This window comes from Paecilomyces variotii, assembly GCF_004022145.1.
Source record: "Paecilomyces variotii strain CBS 101075 chromosome Unknown C8Q69scaffold_5, whole genome shotgun sequence".
In the NCBI taxonomy this organism is placed as follows: Eukaryota; Fungi; Ascomycota; class Eurotiomycetes; order Eurotiales; family Thermoascaceae; genus Paecilomyces; species Paecilomyces variotii.
In genome coordinates, this window is record NW_021167144.1 from 392,915 (window position 1) to 414,118 (window position 21,204).

Consider the following 21,204-nt stretch of genomic DNA (forward strand, 5'->3'; position numbering starts at 1 on the left):
TATACTTCTTCTATTGTCAGGACAGCCCTTATCTGAGTTGCGCTTTGCGCCAGTTACGCCTACTGCTTATGGTATACGTGAGGAGAGTCAGGATCGGAAGTAAGTACTTAGTCCCTAGAAAAAATTCACGGGACGACTAATGATATCTTCATTTCCGTCTAGGCTGTGTCCAGTCGGAATAATACAGAACTAGGTATCGAAATATAGACATGAATTTCTCAAATCTCCTATCCCTGGATGATTGTCCCGTAGAGAGATATGCCCTGGTCCGCCAAGCAATAACTTGTCTCGTGGTCTCATGATAGTTCCGTAGCTATCATGACATTATGGAATCCACGCATGGTTGACGGAGAGGAGAAGGGAGACTGGGCCCCATAGGTATGTTTGGGCTCAGCTGCTTAGTGCTGTTGATATTGTTAGCTTATGGGTATAACGAATTGTATAGCTGATATACACATACAGAGCAGCTGGAGCAGGAGCAGGAGGCGCAGTTGCCGGAGCAGCAGTTGCAAGAGCAGGGAGACATTTTGATTGTGGTTTGGGGAGAGATGGAGATCTCTTGAAACGTTTGATAAGATAGTTTGAAAAGTTGGAAGGAGATCCTTGATTTCTTTCGATCAGAGTCTGTAGGAGAGAAAGAGAAGAGAGAATTGCTACGGGAGGGGGATACCATGCCCTCTTTATACATCCCGTCAGATCATAATAATAATACTCTCCGATCTTTACCGGGTTGTATCCACGAGCGAACGGACCTCTTCCAAGGTCATGTTATCGGCCCTTCTGCCTGCATGGTGTGGAGAACTGCCAACAGGTCTCCGGTCCTTTCTCGAATCCTGGCTATTGTACAGTAACTACTAAGAGGCAGGAAAAATATAAGTATGCCGCTCCGTGTGGAGAAACAGTGGAACGTGTGTGGCACCATGAGCAAGAGACATGGTAGAGCCACGTTCTCTCGACAATAGCTGCGATCCACGGCTCTCGGGCTCGGGAATTGGTCAAACAAAGTCAGAGCTCCTGCATGAATTGGTGCGTCTTAGCGGACCTTCTGTAGCCTATCCAAGGGCTTCTTTAATGTTTCGGGTGTTTTTCTTTTCTCCCATCCATCTCTGTTTACGGTATAGACAAAGTCTCTAGAACGTGCAACGTCGGCACTATGGCTGGAACAGTCAAGGCCGAAGATCTAGAGTCGATGGGATAAGTTGGTCCTGCGAAAAGAGCTATACCTAGTTCCAAGACAAGGCTGCACGAGAACGCCAGTGCGTATTTCCATCAGCGGATCAGATGCGAGATAATGATACCTGATCAGCACGGTCCAGGGCAGGATTCCTATCAATCAATCACGAATCAGGATCATGAGCAGGCGCCAACTTTCGAATAGATAGATCCACTGTTCGTTTGGGAGTTATTGGTGAGTGAGCGCATCTTGCTGAGATCGCCGTTCTTGAACGTGATCAGGTTCCCCCCCTCCACCATCCAGCGTCCATGTGAGGCAGCAGATAATTACTCGTTTTATACTTAGCCTGCTGACTTGGGGTCTAAACCAGGAGAAACACCCCTGTACTCCAGAGTCACTTTTCCCCCAAAGCAACAAGTCTACTGGACAAGATTGAGTTGCCCACGGCATTTGAGTGCGAGTGGTGGTAAGAGAGTCTGCCATGAGATGTGCGAACTCCCAATAAGATCTGGGTCTGTGCTCTGTTGACCCCGCGGAGGGGCATCATTAGCTGGAAGAAGCTACTCCTCCAATCTCTACATACGCACGGGAGTTCTATCTTTCGAACACGAGGCAGTAGTATTAGACTTTTCCAGCCCTGTTATGAATTAATATTTCGTTGTCTCCTGTTTACCCGCGTCTGTCGCTGCATGCTCACTGGGCTACCATCGAACGCCCTAAGGAAATCTATTGACGATAACATGCGCCATGCGCCTTCCAGCTACTACTCGATCATTATTATTATGCTTTGGAAGAAAGGAGTGCTCGTGCCCCTTTCATTATTAGTCACTGTCTATACCCTTTATCCACTAACTAGGTATTATTGATAGATCAAGCTCGAGGTTCGTTCGTATAGATAACTCCATCCTTGGGCCCCAGAAGCGGTCCGAACCGCAATTGCCGGGCAAAAGGATGCCCACTCTTTCCCACGGTCAGGACTGCTCGGTTAGTTAGCTGAAAAGTCTCCGTCAGGAAAAGAAAGAAGACGAGTCGAGTTCAAGAAGGAAAGAAAAAGGAAAGGAAAAATTTTTCATACTCCACATCGGCAAACTTTGCTTCCTAGATCGATCTTAGCATTTATTCTAGATCAAGGGCCCGAGTGAGAGAGAGAGGAGGTAACTAAGTACCCCTACTAAAGAAATGAAACGTTTCGTATCTGCGATACCGGATCGGTAATTGCACCAGAAATAGATGAACTCCGATAATAATGTTCTCAACGAGGGTAATGCCCAGGAACATTACCCCACGCAACGATGATTATGACTTGCATCTCCCAGCCTCGTAGGCTGTGTCGGAAACATTCACACGGTTGTGACGGCTTTGCGCAGAGAAGCCGCCATAACCGCCAGGGTGGTGAAGGCCTGGTTTAACTGACAAGGGTAGCAGGTTACGGGGTCTATATTGCTTCTTCTAATATACGTCGTAGCAGCAAGTTGCTTATCTCCCAAGTCCGCTATAGTGTACTATTCCTAAGCGCGAGAAGCAATGTCTCTTTGAACAGCTTGGCAGTAGTACATACTGCAGGATACTTGGATTAGAGTAGTTCGAATATTTCTGTTTTATGTATGTACTGTACCTATAACCAAAGGCGACGATAAAAGAACATGTCACCTCCAATACCTACCTGCGTTTCGAAGTACTTTGGTGCAGGCCTAGAATGAAGGGCCCGAGTAACAAGCAACAAGTAGCAATATTCACGCAGGCTGCGCAGCATGACGTGGCGGGGCTGCGTGGTTCCCGTCCACAAGCTCAATATGTAATTGACTGTGGAAAAGATACCTAGACCTACATCAATCATGTAATAATATGTCTTGTCTTTTCTGGCCAAGACATTGAAAATGACGTCCCATGGTGGATTAGTATTATAAGAGCATGTGGAGTCCTATCAAATCCAAAGGGGGACATCCAGTCATAAGAGAAGATTTTGTATAGGGATATACGTGATAGGTCAAATCCTACGACACGAATACCATATGGTTTCTCCAAAAGAAAATCTATAAAGTGGAACTATGGTACTGTTTCCGCTCCTACATGATATGCACTCTTGGATACCGATTAGATTATCCGTGTTTGTGGAAAAACTATCGGTATGATCCCAAAATGGAGAAACAGAGACTGGGTGTAGATGACTGTTGAATGTGGCCATGAAGTCTTTGGGGCTTGTAAAATGACATAGTTCATCAATAAGAAAAGAAAAACCACATCCCCCTTCCAAGTGGCTCGGCTACTCCATCGTTCCAGCTGCCCGTTGGGGAGCATCGACGAGGTGCGAATAGGCTGCAGTCACATTATGCTTGTGAAGTAGCATTAAGCTGTGCCTGGGGAATTTATTTGGGCTAAGTAGATACTGCAGTTAGTTAAAGCAGCAAGCACAAGGCAAAGAGAGTGCACATACGCCGCACTTGCAACCACCGGCGGGGCACTGGCAGGAGGCGCCGCAGCTGCATCCGTGGTCGTCTGTAGATAAGATATTTGGTTAGCTATCTGAGACCGAGCACAGGCATGTATTATGCGGAACGGAAAGGAAAATATCTCGGGAAGTTAGCACTACTTACTCATGATGGATATTGATATGGTTGATCCGAAGATTTAACACGGAGTGTAAGGCTGTAGTATAGTATCACAGATGGACTTGATGGATGCTAGATTTAGAATTTTGAAAATGTGAGACAGATCGTGGTGGGCGGATCGCTTTTTATAACCAGGTGACGGTCCCGAGATGGCGAGTGAAGCAACTGCGGGCCTAGTGCCGAGAAGCGGGAAGCAGGTGAAGTACAACGATAGTCGGGCAACCCCGCCTTCTAGCCTTCATCGATCAGACACCGCATTCCCTTGGGCATGATAGTTCAGCCTGTTAATGGCTTTGCTTTCTTTTCGAGAAGGTTCAGATCACCTTAGCATCCACAGCTGATCAGCACTCACCGCCGCTGCGGAGACAGAAGTCTCGATATAAGTTTCTTCGAAAAACTATAAGGACCTCTGATAAGATAGCCAGAGGGGCAGTGACGCTAACGACACCGGTGGCAAAAGTATTACAATGGCCGTTTGATGGTACGTGATCCAGAAAATCACAGTGAGCAATTATTGATTTACTTGGGATATGGTCGAAAATTCACAGGCATGCAGCCATGATCAATTACATCTCATGCTTATGTGGCCGTGTTGAACAGGAAGTCTTGTTGCAGCAGGAGGCGGATCCCTCAGTCCTCCGTCTATGCCATTGCGACGACTGTCGATCAGTCACCGGCTTATTGTTCTCATCTTACCTCATTCTGCAGTCTTCTCCAGAGACCTTCGACGGGCTCATTAAGTACGAACAATCCGATGATATCAACCGCTGGTTCTGTGGAATCTGTGGCGCCCACGTCTTTGTTCAGCTGAAAGACAAAGGTCTCTATCTGATTGCCTCGGGGTTATTGAAAAAGACATTATGCACTGAGTTAGTGCAACATTGGGGCATTGATGACACTCGCGATGGGGGTCTAAGCCCGTCTCTCCCGGGCGTAGAAGCTACCGACCAAGTCTGTTGGGCCAAAAGCGGCCAAACACACCCCCAAGCGGTTCCTCAAAGAGAGCCTCGGCCATTAAACCACGAAAAACGTGAACATCACTCAGAGACGGATAACAAACTGCTCGCGTGCTGTCACTGCCGCGGTGTCCAATTTTATGTAACTGCTCCAGATGCCTCCTCGTTCGATGCTTCGTCTCCGTGGCCAGACCTACTCGTACCTTATCATTCTGCATCATCAGAAAACCCAGGAGACGTGAAGTGGTGGCTCAGGTGCCAAGCAACGAAATACCTAGCTGGAACTTGCGCGTGCAATTCATGCCGGCTGGCTAGCGGATTCCCTGTACAGACTTGGGCATTTATTCCAAAGTCAAATATATTCACTTCAGATGGTTCGCCCTTAACATTCGATATGAAGACTATGCAGCGCTACGAGAGTTCTCCACGAATATACCGGGAGTTCTGCAACAGATGTGGTGCCACGCTATTCTGGCACTGTGAACAAAGACCCAGGGTGATCGACGTAAGCGCGGGACTATTCAGGGCGAAAAGTGGTGCCAGAGCGAATGAGTGGTTAGAATGGGCCACCGGAAGAGTGAGCTTCGCAGAAGAAGCTCCAGACAGGACGCTTATCCAGACATTAGAGACTGGACTGAGGGCTTGGGCAGGGCAGGTTACTTCAAATTAGACATCCTTTCGAAATCTCTTTTAAAGTCGTAATTCTCTTGTCTGTTGTATATTTTTATAGAACAGTGGACATACTCCAGTATGGATTGAATTGATGATGTCCGAGATTCGATAGTAGTGACAATAGGAGCAGATATTCATAAGGAGCATATCAGTATTGAATAGACCGAACATTCCAGCTGGGGATAATTCACATATATCTGCTCTGCTCATGCTTGTATTGGTTGATTATCCTGTGGGCCAATCGCTCTTGTAATGAAAGCGCGTACTTAGATCACTCACCGCCTTCCATAAATGTGAATGAGCTTTTGAGATTTTAGTTTAGCGGGACACAAATCCATAATCTCTATCTCATCAACCGCACAACCTCAAACCCATCGCGTTCAGCTGTGGCTAGCAGATCCCTGCTGTCGCGAGACAGAAAGTGCTGATCAAGATGCCTGCGCCTTTCGAGTTCCGTGGAAACGGCAACGGCCACGATCGACGATCGCGCCCGAGGCACGAATTCACCTTCCGCTATCCGCGTCCAGGCACAGCGGAGCGCCCGCTGTTGAGAAATAAGAAAGAAAAGACCCCCGAGCCTATCCTTGGAGCTCAAGAAGGCGTTCAAAAGCCAGCCCCCAAATTCGCGTCTATCGATAATATCACAGATAGCGAAGAGGAAGAAATGGAAGAATCATCCGATGAAGATGAGTCTCATCCGCGCAAAAAACGCGCGTTGGGCACGGAAGTCCCAGAACCTGCGCCTGCCCCGAAATGGTCCAACCCGGATCCTTACACGGTGTTACCTCCCGTGGACGAGACGCGGGCAAAGAGGAAAGATGTAGTCAAGTTGATCCGCAAGGCAAAGATCGCGGCTCCCGCAGCTCAGAAGGAAACGGACGCTGTTACCACGAATGAAGACTTCATATCTTTTGGTCTTGATGACGAAGAGGAAAACAACGCCCCAGAAAATGCTCCTACAGGCCCGAAGAATGCGCGTCTTCCAGAAAGGGACCCTGCTCTGGGTAACCGGAAGAGGACTCATGACGATGAGATCAAAGGTTATTCTAAGAAGACTGGGAAGCCAGTGGGTAGGTTCTACGATGATGGTGATATCTTGGATGAATGGAGACCGCATCCCTCTGAGAGTGGGACACCTTGGCTTGGTCTCAGAGAGCCAGCATTGCACATGGGTACAAGGTGAGTTTCAGAGACATAGTTTCTGCTTCCAGTATGGGCTCTAATCACCAGAAAGGCTTCACAATGAAATCCTTAGCTTCTATCATTGGGTCAGGCCACAACAATACGAGCATATCATCCGGAGCGACCTTGTTAGCAGACTGGATACCGCTTTCGCGAACCGATATTATGGTGCGCAGGTGCGGCCATTTGGCTCTTTTGCCTCTGGGTTGTATCTCCCAACTGCCGACATGGACCTTGTTCTACTGTCGTCAACTTTTAGGCGGACTGGGAGGAAGAATTACGGAGAGAACAAGCGTCAGATCTACGCATTTGCAGGGTTCCTAAAGACCTCGAACATACCTGTACCCGGCTCGATAGAGACGATCGCGCATGCTAGGGTCCCAATTTTGAAGTTTGTGGACAAGCTTACTGGTCTGCGTGTCGATCTGTCATTTGACAATGACAGCGGTCTTCTAGCTAATCGTACGTTCCAACTCTGGAAAACCGAGTTTCCTGCTATGCCTGTCATTGTCTCCATAATCAAGCAGTTTTTGCTGCTCCGCGGCCTCAACGAAGTCCCTACTGGTGGTTTGGGTGGCTTCTCCATCATTTGTCTGGTGACAAGCCTTCTGCAGCATCTGCCACACGGGCACACTGAGTCCAATTTAGGAAGTATCCTGATGGACTTCTTCGACTTCTATGGAAACAAGTTCGACTACGGTTCTGTGGGCATAAGAATGGACCCTCCGGGCTACTTCAACAAGGTAAATTGAACGATTTAAGACCGTCTAATCGATGGAGTTCAGATCGACTGACGGTGAACCTAGCGAGTCTATGGGGTGTATCAGGAAAATAAAAACCAACGACTTTCTATCGAAGATCCAAACAACGATCAGAACGATATATCAGGAGGAACTAGAGAGATCCCATTGATATTCCGTTGTTTCTCGGATGCTTACGCATGTCTCAAGGAGCGCCTGATCTCCACAGCTACGGAGGGATCCACTAATGACAGTATCTTGGATACAATCATTGCCGCCAACTACGAAGAGTATGAAGAGCAGAGGAGCCACTTGAGGAGGATCTTTGAAACAGATCCCAGGTTTGCACCCTTCAATGCTCCTCCACCTCCTCCACCTCCGCCGCCCGTGCCCCCGCCTGCTGAGCCTGAGCAGCCTCCCCCACCACCACCACCACCGGTGGAATCCAGGCCACTCACCAAGCAGCAGAGAAAGCAGCTCGCATCGAGAGATCGTGCAGCTCGCCTCAAGCGATTGCGCCCAGATATACCCCTTGTTGGTGACTCCATCAGCAACGAGGAAGCTCTGTTGCTAGGTGGTTACGAATCTCAATCACATATGGATCGTGACCTGCAGGCTCGAGAAAAAGCCATGGGAGCACAGAATTCAGGTGCGACTGCATCTGCCGCCTGAACTCGTCACGCATCCTTAGGAGATGCTCAACAATTCCCACGCCTGTAGGCGAGGTTTTATCTCTAGATACTTTTCGAGTCATGTCTTACTCTATTCATCTTGCCCCTTTTATTTAAAAGGATTTTCCTACCTTACTATGTGAGAGATACCCGATTGTTCACGGAATGAAAGCACTGGCGTATTGCGGCGTGGTTTTTGTGACCCGGTCTTCTCAAATATCTTTGTTCACTGGTACTGGCATCGGTCCTGGACGGCACTATGTACAATCCCATGAGGAGGGTATTCTTTTTTTGAGCTCTATTTTCTCTTCCTGTGAATCATCGAGGTCACAAGACCTATTTCTCTTCTACATGTTTAGATGATCTATCCAGTCCTAACAGACAGCAGCGGCTTTGATGCTAACCTCAAGTCCCAGGGCGACAATGGTTGGAATCACATCATGGCTTCTGCATGTCACTCACCATGAACTTATTACATCGATTATGATACCATTCTTTTCCCTTCTATATTTCCATCTGATTGACCTAGCCCTAGCAGAGCACGACGCAGAAAAAGAACTAACCTGGTCTAGGACTGCGATGACGGTCTCAACGGACACTGCTTCTAACCATACTATCTTGCACCAGATCTATCCAGATGACCAATAGCGACATTGCTGCTCTTGAATGAAAAGCAATTCAGTTCGACGACACTCTTTCCGTCACCTTACTACTACTACGCGATGCATTTCTCCGACGACCGTCCTTCGACAGGCTTTTATGCGGCACACTCTTTTTTTCCCCCCATCCTCCTTCTCACCGAAGAGGCGCTATATGCGCCTGTTCGGAGAGGAGTAGATCTGGATGAATGTGCCTTATTCCAATGGAGTGCGAACCGAAGGGAGAGATCTACTAGCTGTTGCTTGAACTTGATTCTGCACATACTGAGAGTGTTTTTGAATGAAATGTCGTTGAGGATCGTTATTCTAGAGGGCTTGTTAGTCTATAGCTTTTACATATCTATGGCCCAGAATGCGGAATATTGCATTTTCTATGCATGGGCGTAGCATAGCCAATGAAAACAACATGGTAAGAGTAAGGGTAAATATCAAGGTGGATAGGAATCATCATCAATTCCTGTCATCACCACAGGACGAAGAAAGAGGTCCAGCCTCTGCTATGCTTGTAGACATTGGATGAACGGAACGGAACGGACAATCATAAGACATTGGGAACGACAGGCTGCTGAAGTTTCTGATCCGCCGCATCAAGCGGAGGAGTGAGCATGGCTTCATCTGTGTCGGTGATTTCGTTCACATTGACCGTTGCAACGGCCAACTTCTCCTTCGTCACATTCGGAGATGTTTCTTCCTCACTTTGCATTGCGGCAATATGGTCAGCTGGTAGAGTGTTGACAAAGTCCGGTCCAGGGCTCGCCCAGGTATAATCTACCCACTGAGGGCCGAGGATGGAACGGATCTGGGCAGCGAGGGTGCTGATGACTTGACGGCGGTTCCGAGACCATTCGCGATCGGTGATGAGGCCGTCTGAAGGGGTGAGCGCGGGAGCTTGTTCATTATTATCGTCGGATTTGTTTTCTAATCCATCAATGATGCTGCGCCACACGCGCAAGGTCTCGTTTAACTCGTCGAAATTGCTCACTCCCATGACACTCACGCCTAGGCGCTCTCCCACGCCGATATTGGCAGCGGATAAGAAGCCAGGGTCTGCATTGGGGGAGGGGGCTAGTGGAGGGCCAAGAGCGCCAGCTGCAGCACCTTCACGGAGCCAGGACTCGAGAGCGTAACGGATGGCAATCACCTCGATTTTCTCTCCTTGTTCTTCAGCCCAGACGCTGGCGTCGTGGATCGCGCTCCGGAGACCGTCTGGGGCAGGGTGGAAATCACCCATGCTCCCAATGGGCACACCGTTCCTCCTCAATAGACCCATACCAAGCGGGGAGGCGTTAGGGACGACGTCAACGCCAGCAGCAAGTAGACGCGGTAGACCCTCGGATAGGAGCTTCGTGTTCTGCAGGGTAAAATTGGCATACGACTGGACCACATCGAGGGGTTCTCCTGTCTCGCGTAAGATCATTTCTGCCAGAGAACAGAGAACGTCCACGGGATATCCTGATATTCCAACATATCGTATCGTTCCCTCGGTGTCACGAATGCGACGAAGTTCGCGCACTGCTTCCAGAACTTCCTCTGGTGTCACAAACTCCACATCATGGCAATATACCACGTCGAGGTAGTCGGTATGAAGCCTCCGCAGACTGCGACGGACGCTGCGTCTAATCCAAGCAGGTGAATAATCAAACGAGGATCCCGCAATCCGGCCAACCTTGGTCAATATACGGTATGTGTATCGTGGAAAGCTGGCGCGAACATAGTCCGTCGCAAGAGCGCGGCCGAGTAACTCCTCAGCGGGACCATAGTATGGGGAGGTATCGAAGGCGCGCACTCCGGAGGTTAGGGCTTGGTGGACGAGCGCTGTGGTAGGGAGGGCGTATGGATCTTGATTATACTGCCCGTTGAACGTCGCAGTTCCCATAATGAGGGGTGGAAGATCCGCCGACAGCGGAACAGAAGGACGGCCCATCTTGAGGCAGTGGATGATGGCTGGCCACCAAAAAAAAGAAGTTATCACAAGATGATGGCGAGCACTGATCCAGAAAAGGGACTGTCTGGGGTAATATAAGAACGGGTATCAAAAAAAAAGAGAGCGGAAATTGATTTCTAACCATACGGAGTCCAGCTTAAGCCCGATCCGAGGGGGCGATAATGGTGGGGGAAACGGTTTTTCTTCTCATCGTCGCGGTTTGCGGAGGATCGAGGCTGTTCCGCTCGGGATTGCGCCATGGCAGCCCTGACTACTTAGTGCGACCCACCTCTAAAAGGGTAGAGAGAGACGAGTATTCATGTGCTATAGAGGAGAAGAATACATTTTCCGCCAATGGTGGTTACATCGGGACTTCACAAGAGAAAGGACCAAGAGTGGTGGCGGGGAGAGAGGACGAGGAAGAGCAGAAGGCGGTGATGGGAGTCCAGCAGATCGCCGTCTAACTACTTAGTTTGCACCAGCTGAGGAACTCTTCAGGGATATTCCAATGCGGATTGATTTCTTTTCATGCTCTAGTTCTTTTTGCACCGTCCAGTCTCTGCTTGGAATTCACCCATGCTTCCGGTGATACTCCGTGTAAAGATAGAGAGGATACACGGCGGTTTTGTGTACCCTGAACTAAGTACTGTCCCCATAGTCCATCCATATCACGGCTGGGGATGACACTAGATAAGATTGCGGGAAACGCAACCAGCGACCTATCCAACAACAGCATTACTCCGGTGTCTGGAGGCTGTCCATCTATTCTCTATCTCGGTGGTCAGAACTGCGGCTTCATCCAGGGATTGGGCCTCATTGAATGGAATCATGGACATCGTTCTCATGGTCGGCAATCATGTCAGACTGTCTCGTCAGACGAAGAGTAACTCAGGATTACGGCAGACTTGGCTCTATCCATATGTGGTCATTGTCCCCATCCCTGTGGATGTGGGACAGTGGATGATTCTTTTATCTGATATCAGGCTCCCTCACGTACCACAGGATTTGTGTATGCTTCCGAGATAGGGTATGAATTAGATACAGCGGTGAAATCCATCTCTTGATTGGCCAGGTTGATTCTTACCTATCGATCCACGTATAGAAGCAATATAGTCTCGATTATGTATTTCTCTTTCGAGGAATGTCAGATTACATGCCACTGCTATGGTCCGTCTAACGCGTAGAGCTAAGACTGCGGAATCCAAAGACCCGACGGTAGTAGAAATGATACATAAGTCATATGCTATGATACATGACCCTCCCTTCCACCTGCTAACGAAATCGAGTAAGAGTGGAGAGATAATGGCAGGGGAGACGTGCGGAGAAGAAGCATCTTTCCTCCGTCTATCCATGCTTCGCCCGTCTGAGTTCCCGCTGCCCGTGGAAAGGACAACATATATATGTATATATACTGTACAGATATAGGAGAGAGAGAGAGAACCATCTCACTAGTATTAGATCGAGAATGAAAAGAGAAGCTTGCCGGTCTGACCCATGTGTCGAAAACTCCGTCCGGGCTGATGCGACGCGACGCGATGCGAAAGACAGGAAACCAGATCTAGTTCTCTCCGATCAAAGTCTCGAGGGAAAGAAACCAACCAACCAAAACGCCATGCTATGCTTCGAATCCAAGAATAAACGTGCGAAGATTCCGTGTGAATCGTGCAGTTGATGTTCGAGCCGCCAGATCGTTCAGTCAACTCCGCGGAAGTATTTCGAATCCGACCAGCCAAAGGAAAATCACCGGTCCTTGTACACTTGCGGCTTCCACCCTTCCCGGATCTCCTTGTCCATCTTCGCCTTCCGTTCAGCCTCCCGGATCTCCATCTCGATGCGTTCCCGCGCGCGCAGGATCTTGCTTTGCAGATAGAAACTTCCGCCCTTCTGAGGATCGTTGAGGTCAAAGAGCTTCTTGAACCGCTCTGTGACGGCCTCCAGGTTGGCTTCTCCCGCCTGTGGCGGCTTCACGTTGAGGATCTTGCAAGCCTCATCCAGCGTCAGGCCGGAAGACTTGAACGTGTTCCCTCCGGAGGTGTTGCCCTTGCCCGCCTGAGCTGCATATTTCGAGGAGGCAGAGGCCTGCTTGTAAGCCTCCACAAAGGCTCTTCCAAGCACCCGGGTACCCGTGACGACAACCTGCGTGAGAATGCGATGCGCCTGTACCGTGTTAGTGAACTCAGTCGCTGTCGCACGAAATATAGGACCATAGCAAGGCCAGAGTAGGTCTGATGATGGGACAATAAGCAGGACTTACCATATTTGTGTGTCTGAGGGGGTAAATTGAATATGTTTAATCCACGGTAGACACGTCTGGGACTGGAGAACGATGGACAACAGCCAGATTCACGTTCGGAGAGGGTAAAATTTTGGAGCGGGTTTAGCGCGGAAGAGCGATCTCGGCAAGGCGGCAAGGCAGAAGTAGTGCCTCAGGCGTTGAGGGACCACAGATGGGTCTGGTTATGGATCATAGTAGTACTTAGATCTCGTTCTAGAAGCATCCTGAAGCTGTTCATACCATCCTCACTCCAGTACTGCTAAATAATATAATATAATATTATATTAATATTAAATACGAAGCTGCTACCAAACAGTGCCTGACTGGCTACCCTTCTAGGATGTCATGTGCTGTCGGCTCAGCAACACTGCGAAAGTCACATGTCCCGAGCAAGCTCGCCTCGCTTCCCCGCCGATGATGGTCATGGGCTGGCACGCCAGCTAACTATGAGCTTCTTTAAGAGCAACCGGCAGTTCTCCACCGACGTTGTTCTTTCAGAAATTGGCTCTTGTCTAGCCTGCCTGTCTCCTTGTTAAAGTGCATGTTCAGTCCGAAATGATCCTGCCTGAGGCAGATGATGAACCGTGCAGTGCTATTGGATGGCAGCTCTGGGTATTGTCCCTGCGAACTCCCTTGGCCACAAGATCCTAAAGATGGCGAGCATACTGACTCTCCTCAGACTCCCCGTGGCTAGATTCCATGTCCTCTTTTTCCTACGCGCAGGATGAAGGAGCGCAGTCTGCGCATGATCCGAACCCGCCAACCGTCGCAGCGTTCTCTCCGACGACCATCTCCGGCTCTTCGATCACGTCCAGGCAGCGCTCCAGCATAATCGTCCATCGCAAGTCTCCTTTACTCGTCGCAACTCCTCCTCCAGTCACGCGAGCGCTAGCATATTCCCATCCTTTCATCCTACCCTTGAATAAGTTGGTTGGCCTGCTGTCATGGAGCACCGGAGATCCGTGGGAGAGCTTCCTACTGGTGGCCGGGTTCTGGGCCCTTGTTCTCTATGGGGATGCGATCATCTTATGGGCAGGTCCGATCATAGTGGTGATAGGATTGATGCTGGGCCTGTACTCGAGACGATACTCGCCTCTGTCATCGACAGGGCTCACGGGCGAGAAGCATAGTCATAAAAGGGCGACGTCGGAAGTGTCGACTCGCCATCACAAGAGCTTGGATGAGATTGTGGAGACGATGAGAACATTCACTACCAGGTGCAATATCTTGCTCGAACCCCTACTGGAGTGGACGGACTTTTTATCAACGCAACGGACTCCTACCTCGGCGACGACCCGGCCGGCCCTGACGGCCTTATTCCTGAGGATTCTCTGCGTCACCCCGATATGGATCTTGCTGACGCTCCCTCCTTTCTATATTATTACAACTCGACGGGTCATTATGATCTTCGGAACTATTATTCTTACCTATCACTCGCGACCAGCAAGGGTGTCTCGGGTTATCTTGTGGAGGTCTTTGATGGTCCGTCGCATTTGCTCCATTATCACGGGACTGCCCTTTTCAATCGATGGAAAGGCCCGGCCCAAGGGTTCTGGGTCCACACATAGCCACGGCCGTGCTACCGACATTGCAACAAGGCGCAGCAGTGCTTCTGGCATCCGCTTTACCTTTATTCTGTACGAGAACCAGCGGCGCTGGCTTGGTATCGGATGGACCTCCTCTCTCTTTTCGTATGAGCGTGCACCTTGGACGGATGAACACTTGAATCCGACACCTCCCAAGGATGAATTTGAGCTACCGCAAGTCCAAGGAGGAACTGCACAATGGAGGTGGGTGGAAGGAAGTGAGTGGAAGATTGAAGGAGCCGACAAGGGTGAGGATTCCAAGTCGTCTGACGGCGGTGGCTGGATCTATTACGACAATAAGGTGAGCTCTACGAGTTTGTCACACCGTTGCTATTAATCGTTTTCTAACATCTCGTTAGTGGAACGACGGGCGCCGCCAAGATGGCTGGGGTCGATATACGCGTCGCCGCAAATGGTACCGTGATGCAGAACTGGTAGAGATAGCACCGGAAGAAAATGGACCATCGTCAAGCGCAGCAGAGGCAGGCAGTTCTTCTGCAACTTTAACCAGCGGAGATGGTGCGGGGGACGACGCTGAGACGAAGAGCAATGCTCCATCGAGCGCTTCTAAAGCACGAAAAAGACGTTGGTTTAGCGGTTCCAAAGGAAGCAATAGCAATACGAGTTCATCTAATTTACCGCAGAATGACGCCCCTTCTTCCACCGCTACGGCAGATTCCACACCCAACGCCAGTGGAAAAGCTTCTTCCCGACCGATATCCTTCAAGGGCTCCTTCCGCAACCCCTCTTTCAACAATGTAGCGACCAGTTTCGGGAGCAATAGCAGTGCATCCGGGCGCAGTGGAGGCAGTCTACGCAGGAGTGGCAGTGGGGCAGGGACCGCAGAGTCAAATGATAGCGCAAGCATCAGAAAGAGGGAAATTGAAGAATCCCAGAACCGTCTAGATAGATGGGGTGCTCGAGCCACGGCAGCGACAGAAAGAGCAGAGCGGGAATTGGGACTCGGCGACGACGCCAACATGGGCTTGAGCTGATTCAAATCGGTTGGGAAATTCATTGTAACGGCGTACTGTGGGTGGGTTTTGCGATAGCAATGGAAACAAGGACACGGTCAGGTCACCGGGTATTGGTCTAGCCTAATCATTGGCAGGTTTATCTCACTGTTCGGGATACTGCATCCAATATTATTATTATTACGTGCATTCCAGAGGTTCTCTAATGCTTCTGATATTTCTATTTCGCGTTTTTCTACACTTTTGACGCAAAGGACAAAAAGGACTTCCATTTCTGCGTAACCTGGGAGCCATCCAGATATCTCTCTCGCTATGCATGTAATACTGAAGGAAGAGAGACCACTGCCTAGAGTAGAGGTACACCTATCTATACAACCGAGTAGAATGGAGTCTGAAATGACCCAGTGAAGATGACCGAGAGATCAAACGACCCACTCTCTTCGGTATCTGTTCCATTTTGGAACTCACCTATAACTGACGCGCGGTTGAGTGATTCTTGTCTGGGTTACCCACCATAGAAGCTATCAAATATCCCTCCTTATGTCCAAGAAGATTCTAAGACACATAATAATATAAAAAATAAGCGATAGCAGTTAACTTTCTGTTATACTGAACAGTAAACTATACTCCTTTGATTAATATCCAAGTCAATTCCTACAGACTCAACTCCGCTCATCCAATCCCATATCCTATCTATATCTAATCCAGCAAGTACTGGAAATTTGTTTACACACCATCAATCGAAAACACATCCACGTTCACGTTCACATCACGTCCCATACCACGCATAAGAACATCCAGTTCGACGAGAGGAAACCTTATCCCCGAGTCCGCTGGGAGTCTTAGGCATATATCTACCTAGGTACCTATCTGATGGTAGTGCTAAGTAGCACGTTTTCAACCGCGCGGTATAGAACCAATGGACAGGGTTCAGGAACGGTCGAAGACTATGTAGGAGGTAGTCGTTCCTATGTTTGGGGATTCGGTGCTCGCTAGTTACTAGTTAGGTACCTAGTTACCTACTGGATAGCGGAGTGAGGTAAGGACTGGATAACAGTGGATGTAAGTTATCAAGTAGATAGTAGCAGCATTGAAGGCGCAGTCTATCAGATATCCAGAAACTAGGGTAGGTAATTGAACCTTGTCAATTATGTTTCGTATGGTATATAGAGTAGTCAGCCTGGATATGTGTTCGATCTCTGGATCACAAAAATCACCGTAAGTTTCTCAGACCTAACTAAGTAGATTTGGAAGAAATGCGCCATACCTATCACTAGCCATCTAATCTAATCTTAAAAATCCCCACCACTCGGTCCCTTGAATTTAAAGCAGAAGCTATTCTCCTTTCATAATGGTATGTACATAACTAACTATATTATTACCCCGCTAATGGTGAGATCAGATGGTAGTAGTACTCTCAGCTAACTAGATGGGGATCGATAGGGTTCTTGATATTTTGTTTTGTTTTTTTCATCCATTCTCGGATCATGAAACACGCCACTCGCTCAATTTATTCTGCGGAGAAGACGGAGTAGAGGGGAAAAGTAAATGAATGGCTATGCGAGTCAACTCTTTCGATGATCCCAAAAATAACCTCAAGATAACACGTATGTAGTTACCACAATGTACATTTTTCAGACGCATGGCTCGCTCGATTGATTGGTAATGATAGAAATAACTAGTTAACTACAGGTCACATAGACTAAGTAGTAAGCCGAGTGTTTGTTCCAGGCACCAATGATTGACGGATCAAGTTACACGGATACGTAGCCCTGAAGCCGGGCGCATACCTGGCTGGTGGTTGTACATGCATATAAATAGCCGTACATAGTACCTTAGTACCAGACTCTACTAACAATAGATTATCTCCCAATTGGCTAATCTAATCTGATGGCTAATGCTCGTCATCGGATAATATTACTATCTCCGTCTATGCATGATTTAGTTAGCATTATGGTATGGTATAGTCTCCCTATCACGCCATGTGATACGTTGACCAATCCGTATTTTTTTTCTTTTTTTGCCCGTGTTTTCTAGAAGTGCATTGGAAGGTTGTGATGTATCTAATCTGGTTATCTAGTGAATCTGGCGCGGAGATATTAGAGTAGATCTCCGTTAATATCCTTTAGAGTTTCGGTGTTGGTTCTCGATTGATATGTTTCCCCTTTATGGTACATACATGTAATCGTTTAGATTCGGGTGGGATCAATCTCCGATGTGAGAGATCGAAAAGCCTCATTTAGTCTACCACTGATACTTAGTAGGCAAAGGCATTGCGTTCCCTGGGCTGTAGTACAGATTTGGTCTATATTTTTAAGTATTACTGTCTGCGCTCTGCAGGGTGTTATTAGTAGTTAGATAAATAGAGTAGTATAATTATAATGCGGGAATAAGGGAATCAGGGAGTATACTGGGATAGAAGATGATGTCAGTACTTTTATCCAAATTACCTATTCCGTTAGAAAATACAAAAGCGAACTGAGTATACATAAGTAAAAGGTTCACGATCAAGAGAATCTCTTAATCATCGCCTCCACATCCTCTCCTTCCACCGCATCAATCTTCTCCCTCACCACCCTCTCAATCGCCTCATCAACAGGTTCATCCCCCTCCATCAAGTCAATCCACCCCTCCGTATCCGCCCTCGCCAACAACCTATCCGCTACAATAGCGACATCCTCCCTCGACACCGTCCCCACGGCCTTCGTATGGCCCAATTGCACTTTCCCCGTCGCCTTGTTATCGTCCAATAGGCCCGGGCGCAGGTTAATCGCCTGGAAGTGTCCCCCTTCCTGCTTCCGCTTCGCTGCTAGGGCAGTGAAGTATTCGTCGGCTTCGAGCTTGGCTCGCGCGTAGGTCGGAAGGGCCTGCGTGTCGAGGTGGACGATGTGCGCCCAGTCTTCGTCGGACATCCAGCGGGCTTTGTTCCGGCGGCTGCCGAGGTGAGAGATGAGGAGGAATTTGGTCACGCTTGGGTAGGAGAATGAGGCGTTGATGAAGTGTTTTGCGGCGTCTTGGTCGATGGCGTATGTTCGTTCCGGACCGCCTTTTCCGCCGGCTCCTGTGGAAAAGAATGCATTAGTAACATTATTATTGAAATTATGACAAAGTGTCAAACAAAAGAAAAGAGAAGAGAAAATGCATGCAGATAAAGTATAGTAGACATACCAGCTGACCAAACGACATAATCCGGCTTAACCGTATCCAAGATCTTCTTCGCATCCGCGGGCTGCTTGACTTCTTCTAGACTGGACAACAACACCTCCACTTTCCCCTTCTGTCCTTTTCCCAGATTGAGAATCTCAGGCTCATGTTCTGGATTGCGAACCACACTCGTCACGTTCCAGTTGCGCGCCAGGAGGAGCGGGGTTAAGAGCATAGCGACCTTGCCATGACCTCCTAGGAGCAGGACATGGGGTGAGATACGCGGGACGGCTGCCATTATCGGTGAGGGATGAGACTGTAAGTATAGCCAGTGAGTATAGTGTAGAGTATCTTCTTGAGCAGTTATGAGTTCTTTTCTTTTTGTTGATTTATGCTCTGAATTAATATTACACAGCCGGAGTTACACTTCGGAGACTTATCGTGATAGTTAATCGTTGATTACTGAGCCAGAGCTACGAAGGCGGGGAAGTATGTAACCGGGATGGCGTCATGATGTGCTTACGATAGCCGGAGCTTTAGTTAATTAACTACCGGAAAAAGAATCCATCCCACAAAAGAAGACCTGGGGGATACTGTTTGATATTCGACTTGGAGGATCTTCAAGGATGTATGCGTTGATTGCTAGACAATGCTTTTCTTTTTCTTTTGTCATACACTTTGGCATGTAATTGACAACAAAGTTTAGACAAGAATGGCAAGAACAAAAAAGGTATATACATAAAAAAGAACAATAACCCACGAGTTAATATCCACAACCATATAAACAGCCAAGTAACATACACTAGAGTATGTACTTTCCCATCTCATCCTCAACAAGAAGCTCCATCCGGAACATTCTCACACGCATCACTTTCTTTTCCGCCCGTGATATCGACACCCTCCCAAGTCCAATCCTCGCAGCTTCCATCGCCGCAGAGGATATAGATCGGAGTAGCGTCGTCCGCCACGGAGCCCGTCACGCCATCGATGGTGAGATCGGTGATCGAGATCCCGTTCGTCGGTTCGCCTGTAGGGCTCCCGTTCTCGTAGTCCTGTTCGATGACGATTCCATAATCGGTGATGTTGGACAGCTTGATGTTGGAGTACGTGACCTGCGAGACGGAGCCGGTGGCACCGTAGACGGTTTTAATGCGAACGCCATTTTGGGAGTTGGAGATGCTGGAGTCTTGGATAGTTACGTTCTTGACGGTGTTATCGTCGCGGCCGCCTACAGAGCCGATGGAGAGACCGTGGCCGCCGGAACAAGTGCCGTTGGAGAAGAGGATGTTCTGAATAAGATAATATCAGCGTCTGCACCAATACCTATTTAAGTACTTGTTTGGTAAACAAGATATAACATACCTCCCCCGAATTAACAGCCAGACAATCATCCTGATTCCTCACAACCGCATTTACAATCTCGACCCCCGTACTCTCCCCAACATCGAACGCATCGGTATTATGTCCACCCTGCGTATCGCCATCCGAATTATCGATCGTGACATCTCTCAAGACCAACCCATCCGACTGGATACTAAACACATGAACAGGGGAGTTCTTGATCGTGATGCCGCTGATACTCGACGAGTCGAGGTGATGCGCGTAGAAGAACTTGGGCTTCGTCACGCCGCCGTTACTGCCCTTGCCGTCCCACCAGCGGGATCCGTTGCCGTTTAGGATAGAAGAGGGTTCACCAGAGACGGCGATATTTGTGCCGGAGATGGAGATTAGAGGGCCGGACCATTCGGCGTATCCGAAGGTGGTTTCGCCGGAGAAAATGACCTGGCGTAAAGTTTTGTATTAGTTTGTTACTTTTATTCCCTTGTGTACTGGATGTAGATGCTGTATTTCGTATTTTGTTACGGAAATTAAGTTAGTTAGTGACTAGATAGATAGATACCTTAGTCCCATCATTCAGATCCGTCAAGTCGAGAGTCTTCCCCGCAGGGACTTCGATATCCTTCAGTGTAATCGTCGAACAAGACGCCTTGTTCTCCGTGGCAGCAGCAGCATCAGTGAATGTGCAGCTACTAGCTCTCCTATCGACTCGAGTCGGAGCCGGGCTAGCAGAAACGACAGCGGCCCCAGCAGTAGCCAGGCAGAGCCAAGAAGCGAGGGAATAATAATGCATGGCTCTCAAACGAATCACACTCAAGGAAGGAATCAATCAATAGACGCAGACAAGACCAAAGGGTAGAAAGAGAGACGTATTATGTCGCAGAAAGATTGTGTTTCTTGAAGATCGTCGTGGTACGGTACCTTGCATACTATACTCCCGAGTACCATAGATGGATCGCGTTTACGTTTTATAGATTTTATAGATCGTCATATAGGCCAAGAATACTGCTAGTTTAACTCACAAGCCAGCTGAACGGGCCAGTTACCGGTGTGTTCTATCCTTTCATGATGAGGGGGTTCGGTGGGACTCCGATATTAAAAGACCGCATCCCCCTGTATACTTTGAATCCACCATTTGAATCTCAAACATCGTCTGGACGGACCATGTACTTGATTAGGTTCAGGTCTACGATCTTTGCAGGGCTGCTGAAAGATGTGAAAACGTGGCCACGGTCCGAGCTTTCTCCTGGTTAGCAAGTAAGTATTGTTTCAGGTCTTGAACGGCCTTGCTTTAAGTAAG

General features: G+C 48.6%; 7 protein-coding genes across 7 annotated transcripts; 3 read left to right on the forward strand and 4 right to left on the reverse strand.

The window, feature by feature from the left end:
* Positions 1-3,907: 3,907 nt before the first annotated feature.
* Positions 3,908-5,419, forward strand: C8Q69DRAFT_255742 (Mss4-like protein). The gene has a single exon (XM_028626620.1). The coding sequence runs from the start codon at positions 4,342-4,344 to the stop codon at positions 5,407-5,409; it is 1,068 nt and encodes a 355-aa protein (XP_028485119.1). The 5' UTR covers positions 3,908-4,341; the 3' UTR covers positions 5,410-5,419.
* Positions 5,420-5,844: 425 nt separating this feature from the next.
* On the forward strand, positions 5,845-8,005 carry C8Q69DRAFT_506820 (putative topoisomerase family protein TRF4; the record flags this gene model as incomplete). Its single annotated transcript, XM_028632837.1, has 3 exons — positions 5,845-6,590; positions 6,646-7,336; positions 7,400-8,005. The coding sequence occupies 3 exons, from the start codon at positions 5,845-5,847 to the stop codon at positions 8,003-8,005; spliced, it is 2,043 nt and encodes a 680-aa protein (XP_028485120.1).
* Positions 8,006-8,811: 806 nt separating this feature from the next.
* On the reverse strand, positions 8,812-10,678 carry C8Q69DRAFT_255817 (putative L-galactose dehydrogenase (L-GalDH)). The gene is made up of 2 exons (XM_028626621.1): positions 9,200-10,678; positions 8,812-8,969 (listed from the first exon to the last, which is right to left on the reverse strand). Exon 1 carries the CDS (start codon positions 10,585-10,587, stop codon positions 9,202-9,204), a length of 1,386 nt encoding a protein of 461 aa, XP_028485121.1. The 5' UTR covers positions 10,588-10,678; the 3' UTR covers positions 8,812-8,969; positions 9,200-9,201.
* A 1,457-nt stretch (positions 10,679-12,135) lies between these two features.
* C8Q69DRAFT_255880 (cochaperone Pam16) lies at positions 12,136-13,135 on the reverse strand. The gene is made up of 2 exons (XM_028626622.1): positions 12,842-13,135; positions 12,136-12,744 (listed from the first exon to the last, which is right to left on the reverse strand). Exons 1-2 carry the CDS (start codon positions 12,842-12,844, stop codon positions 12,328-12,330), a joined length of 420 nt encoding a protein of 139 aa, XP_028485122.1. The 5' UTR covers positions 12,845-13,135; the 3' UTR covers positions 12,136-12,327.
* Positions 13,136-13,451: 316 nt separating this feature from the next.
* On the forward strand, positions 13,452-15,850 carry C8Q69DRAFT_466120 (integral peroxisomal membrane protein). The gene is made up of 2 exons (XM_028630537.1): positions 13,452-14,749; positions 14,808-15,850. The coding sequence occupies exons 1-2, from the start codon at positions 13,562-13,564 to the stop codon at positions 15,441-15,443; spliced, it is 1,824 nt and encodes a 607-aa protein (XP_028485123.1). The 5' UTR covers positions 13,452-13,561; the 3' UTR covers positions 15,444-15,850.
* A 2,079-nt stretch (positions 15,851-17,929) lies between these two features.
* On the reverse strand, positions 17,930-18,864 carry C8Q69DRAFT_486531 (hypothetical protein; the record flags this gene model as incomplete). The annotated part of the gene is made up of 2 exons (XM_028631912.1): positions 17,930-18,483; positions 18,591-18,864. 2 exons carry the CDS (start codon positions 18,862-18,864, stop codon positions 17,930-17,932), a joined length of 828 nt encoding a protein of 275 aa, XP_028485124.1.
* Positions 18,865-19,130: 266 nt separating this feature from the next.
* On the reverse strand, positions 19,131-20,833 carry C8Q69DRAFT_255913 (polygalacturonase). The gene is made up of 3 exons (XM_028626623.1): positions 20,467-20,833; positions 19,929-20,348; positions 19,131-19,855 (listed from the first exon to the last, which is right to left on the reverse strand). Exons 1-3 carry the CDS (start codon positions 20,695-20,697, stop codon positions 19,397-19,399), a joined length of 1,110 nt encoding a protein of 369 aa, XP_028485125.1. The 5' UTR covers positions 20,698-20,833; the 3' UTR covers positions 19,131-19,396.
* Between the last annotated feature and the right edge of the window lie 371 nt (positions 20,834-21,204).

What these genes read in the sequence shown, in the direction of transcription:
- C8Q69DRAFT_255742 (XM_028626620.1), top strand. Translation starts at nt 4,342, where the DNA reads ATGATCAATTACATCTCATGCTTATGTGGCCGTGTTGAACAGGAAGTC.
- C8Q69DRAFT_255817 (XM_028626621.1), bottom strand. Translation starts at nt 10,587, where the DNA reads ATGGGCCGTCCTTCTGTTCCGCTGTCGGCGGATCTTCCACCCCTCATT.
- C8Q69DRAFT_466120 (XM_028630537.1), top strand. Translation starts at nt 13,562, where the DNA reads ATGTCCTCTTTTTCCTACGCGCAGGATGAAGGAGCGCAGTCTGCGCAT. An exon ending in GGATCTATTACGACAATAAG is followed by an intron (nt 14,750 to 14,807) that starts GTGAGCTCTACG and finishes ACATCTCGTTAG; the next exon opens with TGGAACGACGGGCGCCGCCA.
- C8Q69DRAFT_255913 (XM_028626623.1), bottom strand. Translation starts at nt 20,697, where the DNA reads ATGCATTATTATTCCCTCGCTTCTTGGCTCTGCCTGGCTACTGCTGGG. An exon ending in ATCTGAATGATGGGACTAAG is followed by an intron (nt 20,349 to 20,466) that starts GTATCTATCTAT and finishes ACTTTACGCCAG; the next exon opens with GTCATTTTCTCCGGCGAAAC. An exon ending in TGGCTGTTAATTCGGGGGAG is followed by an intron (nt 19,856 to 19,928) that starts GTATGTTATATC and finishes TATCTTATTCAG; the next exon opens with AACATCCTCTTCTCCAACGG.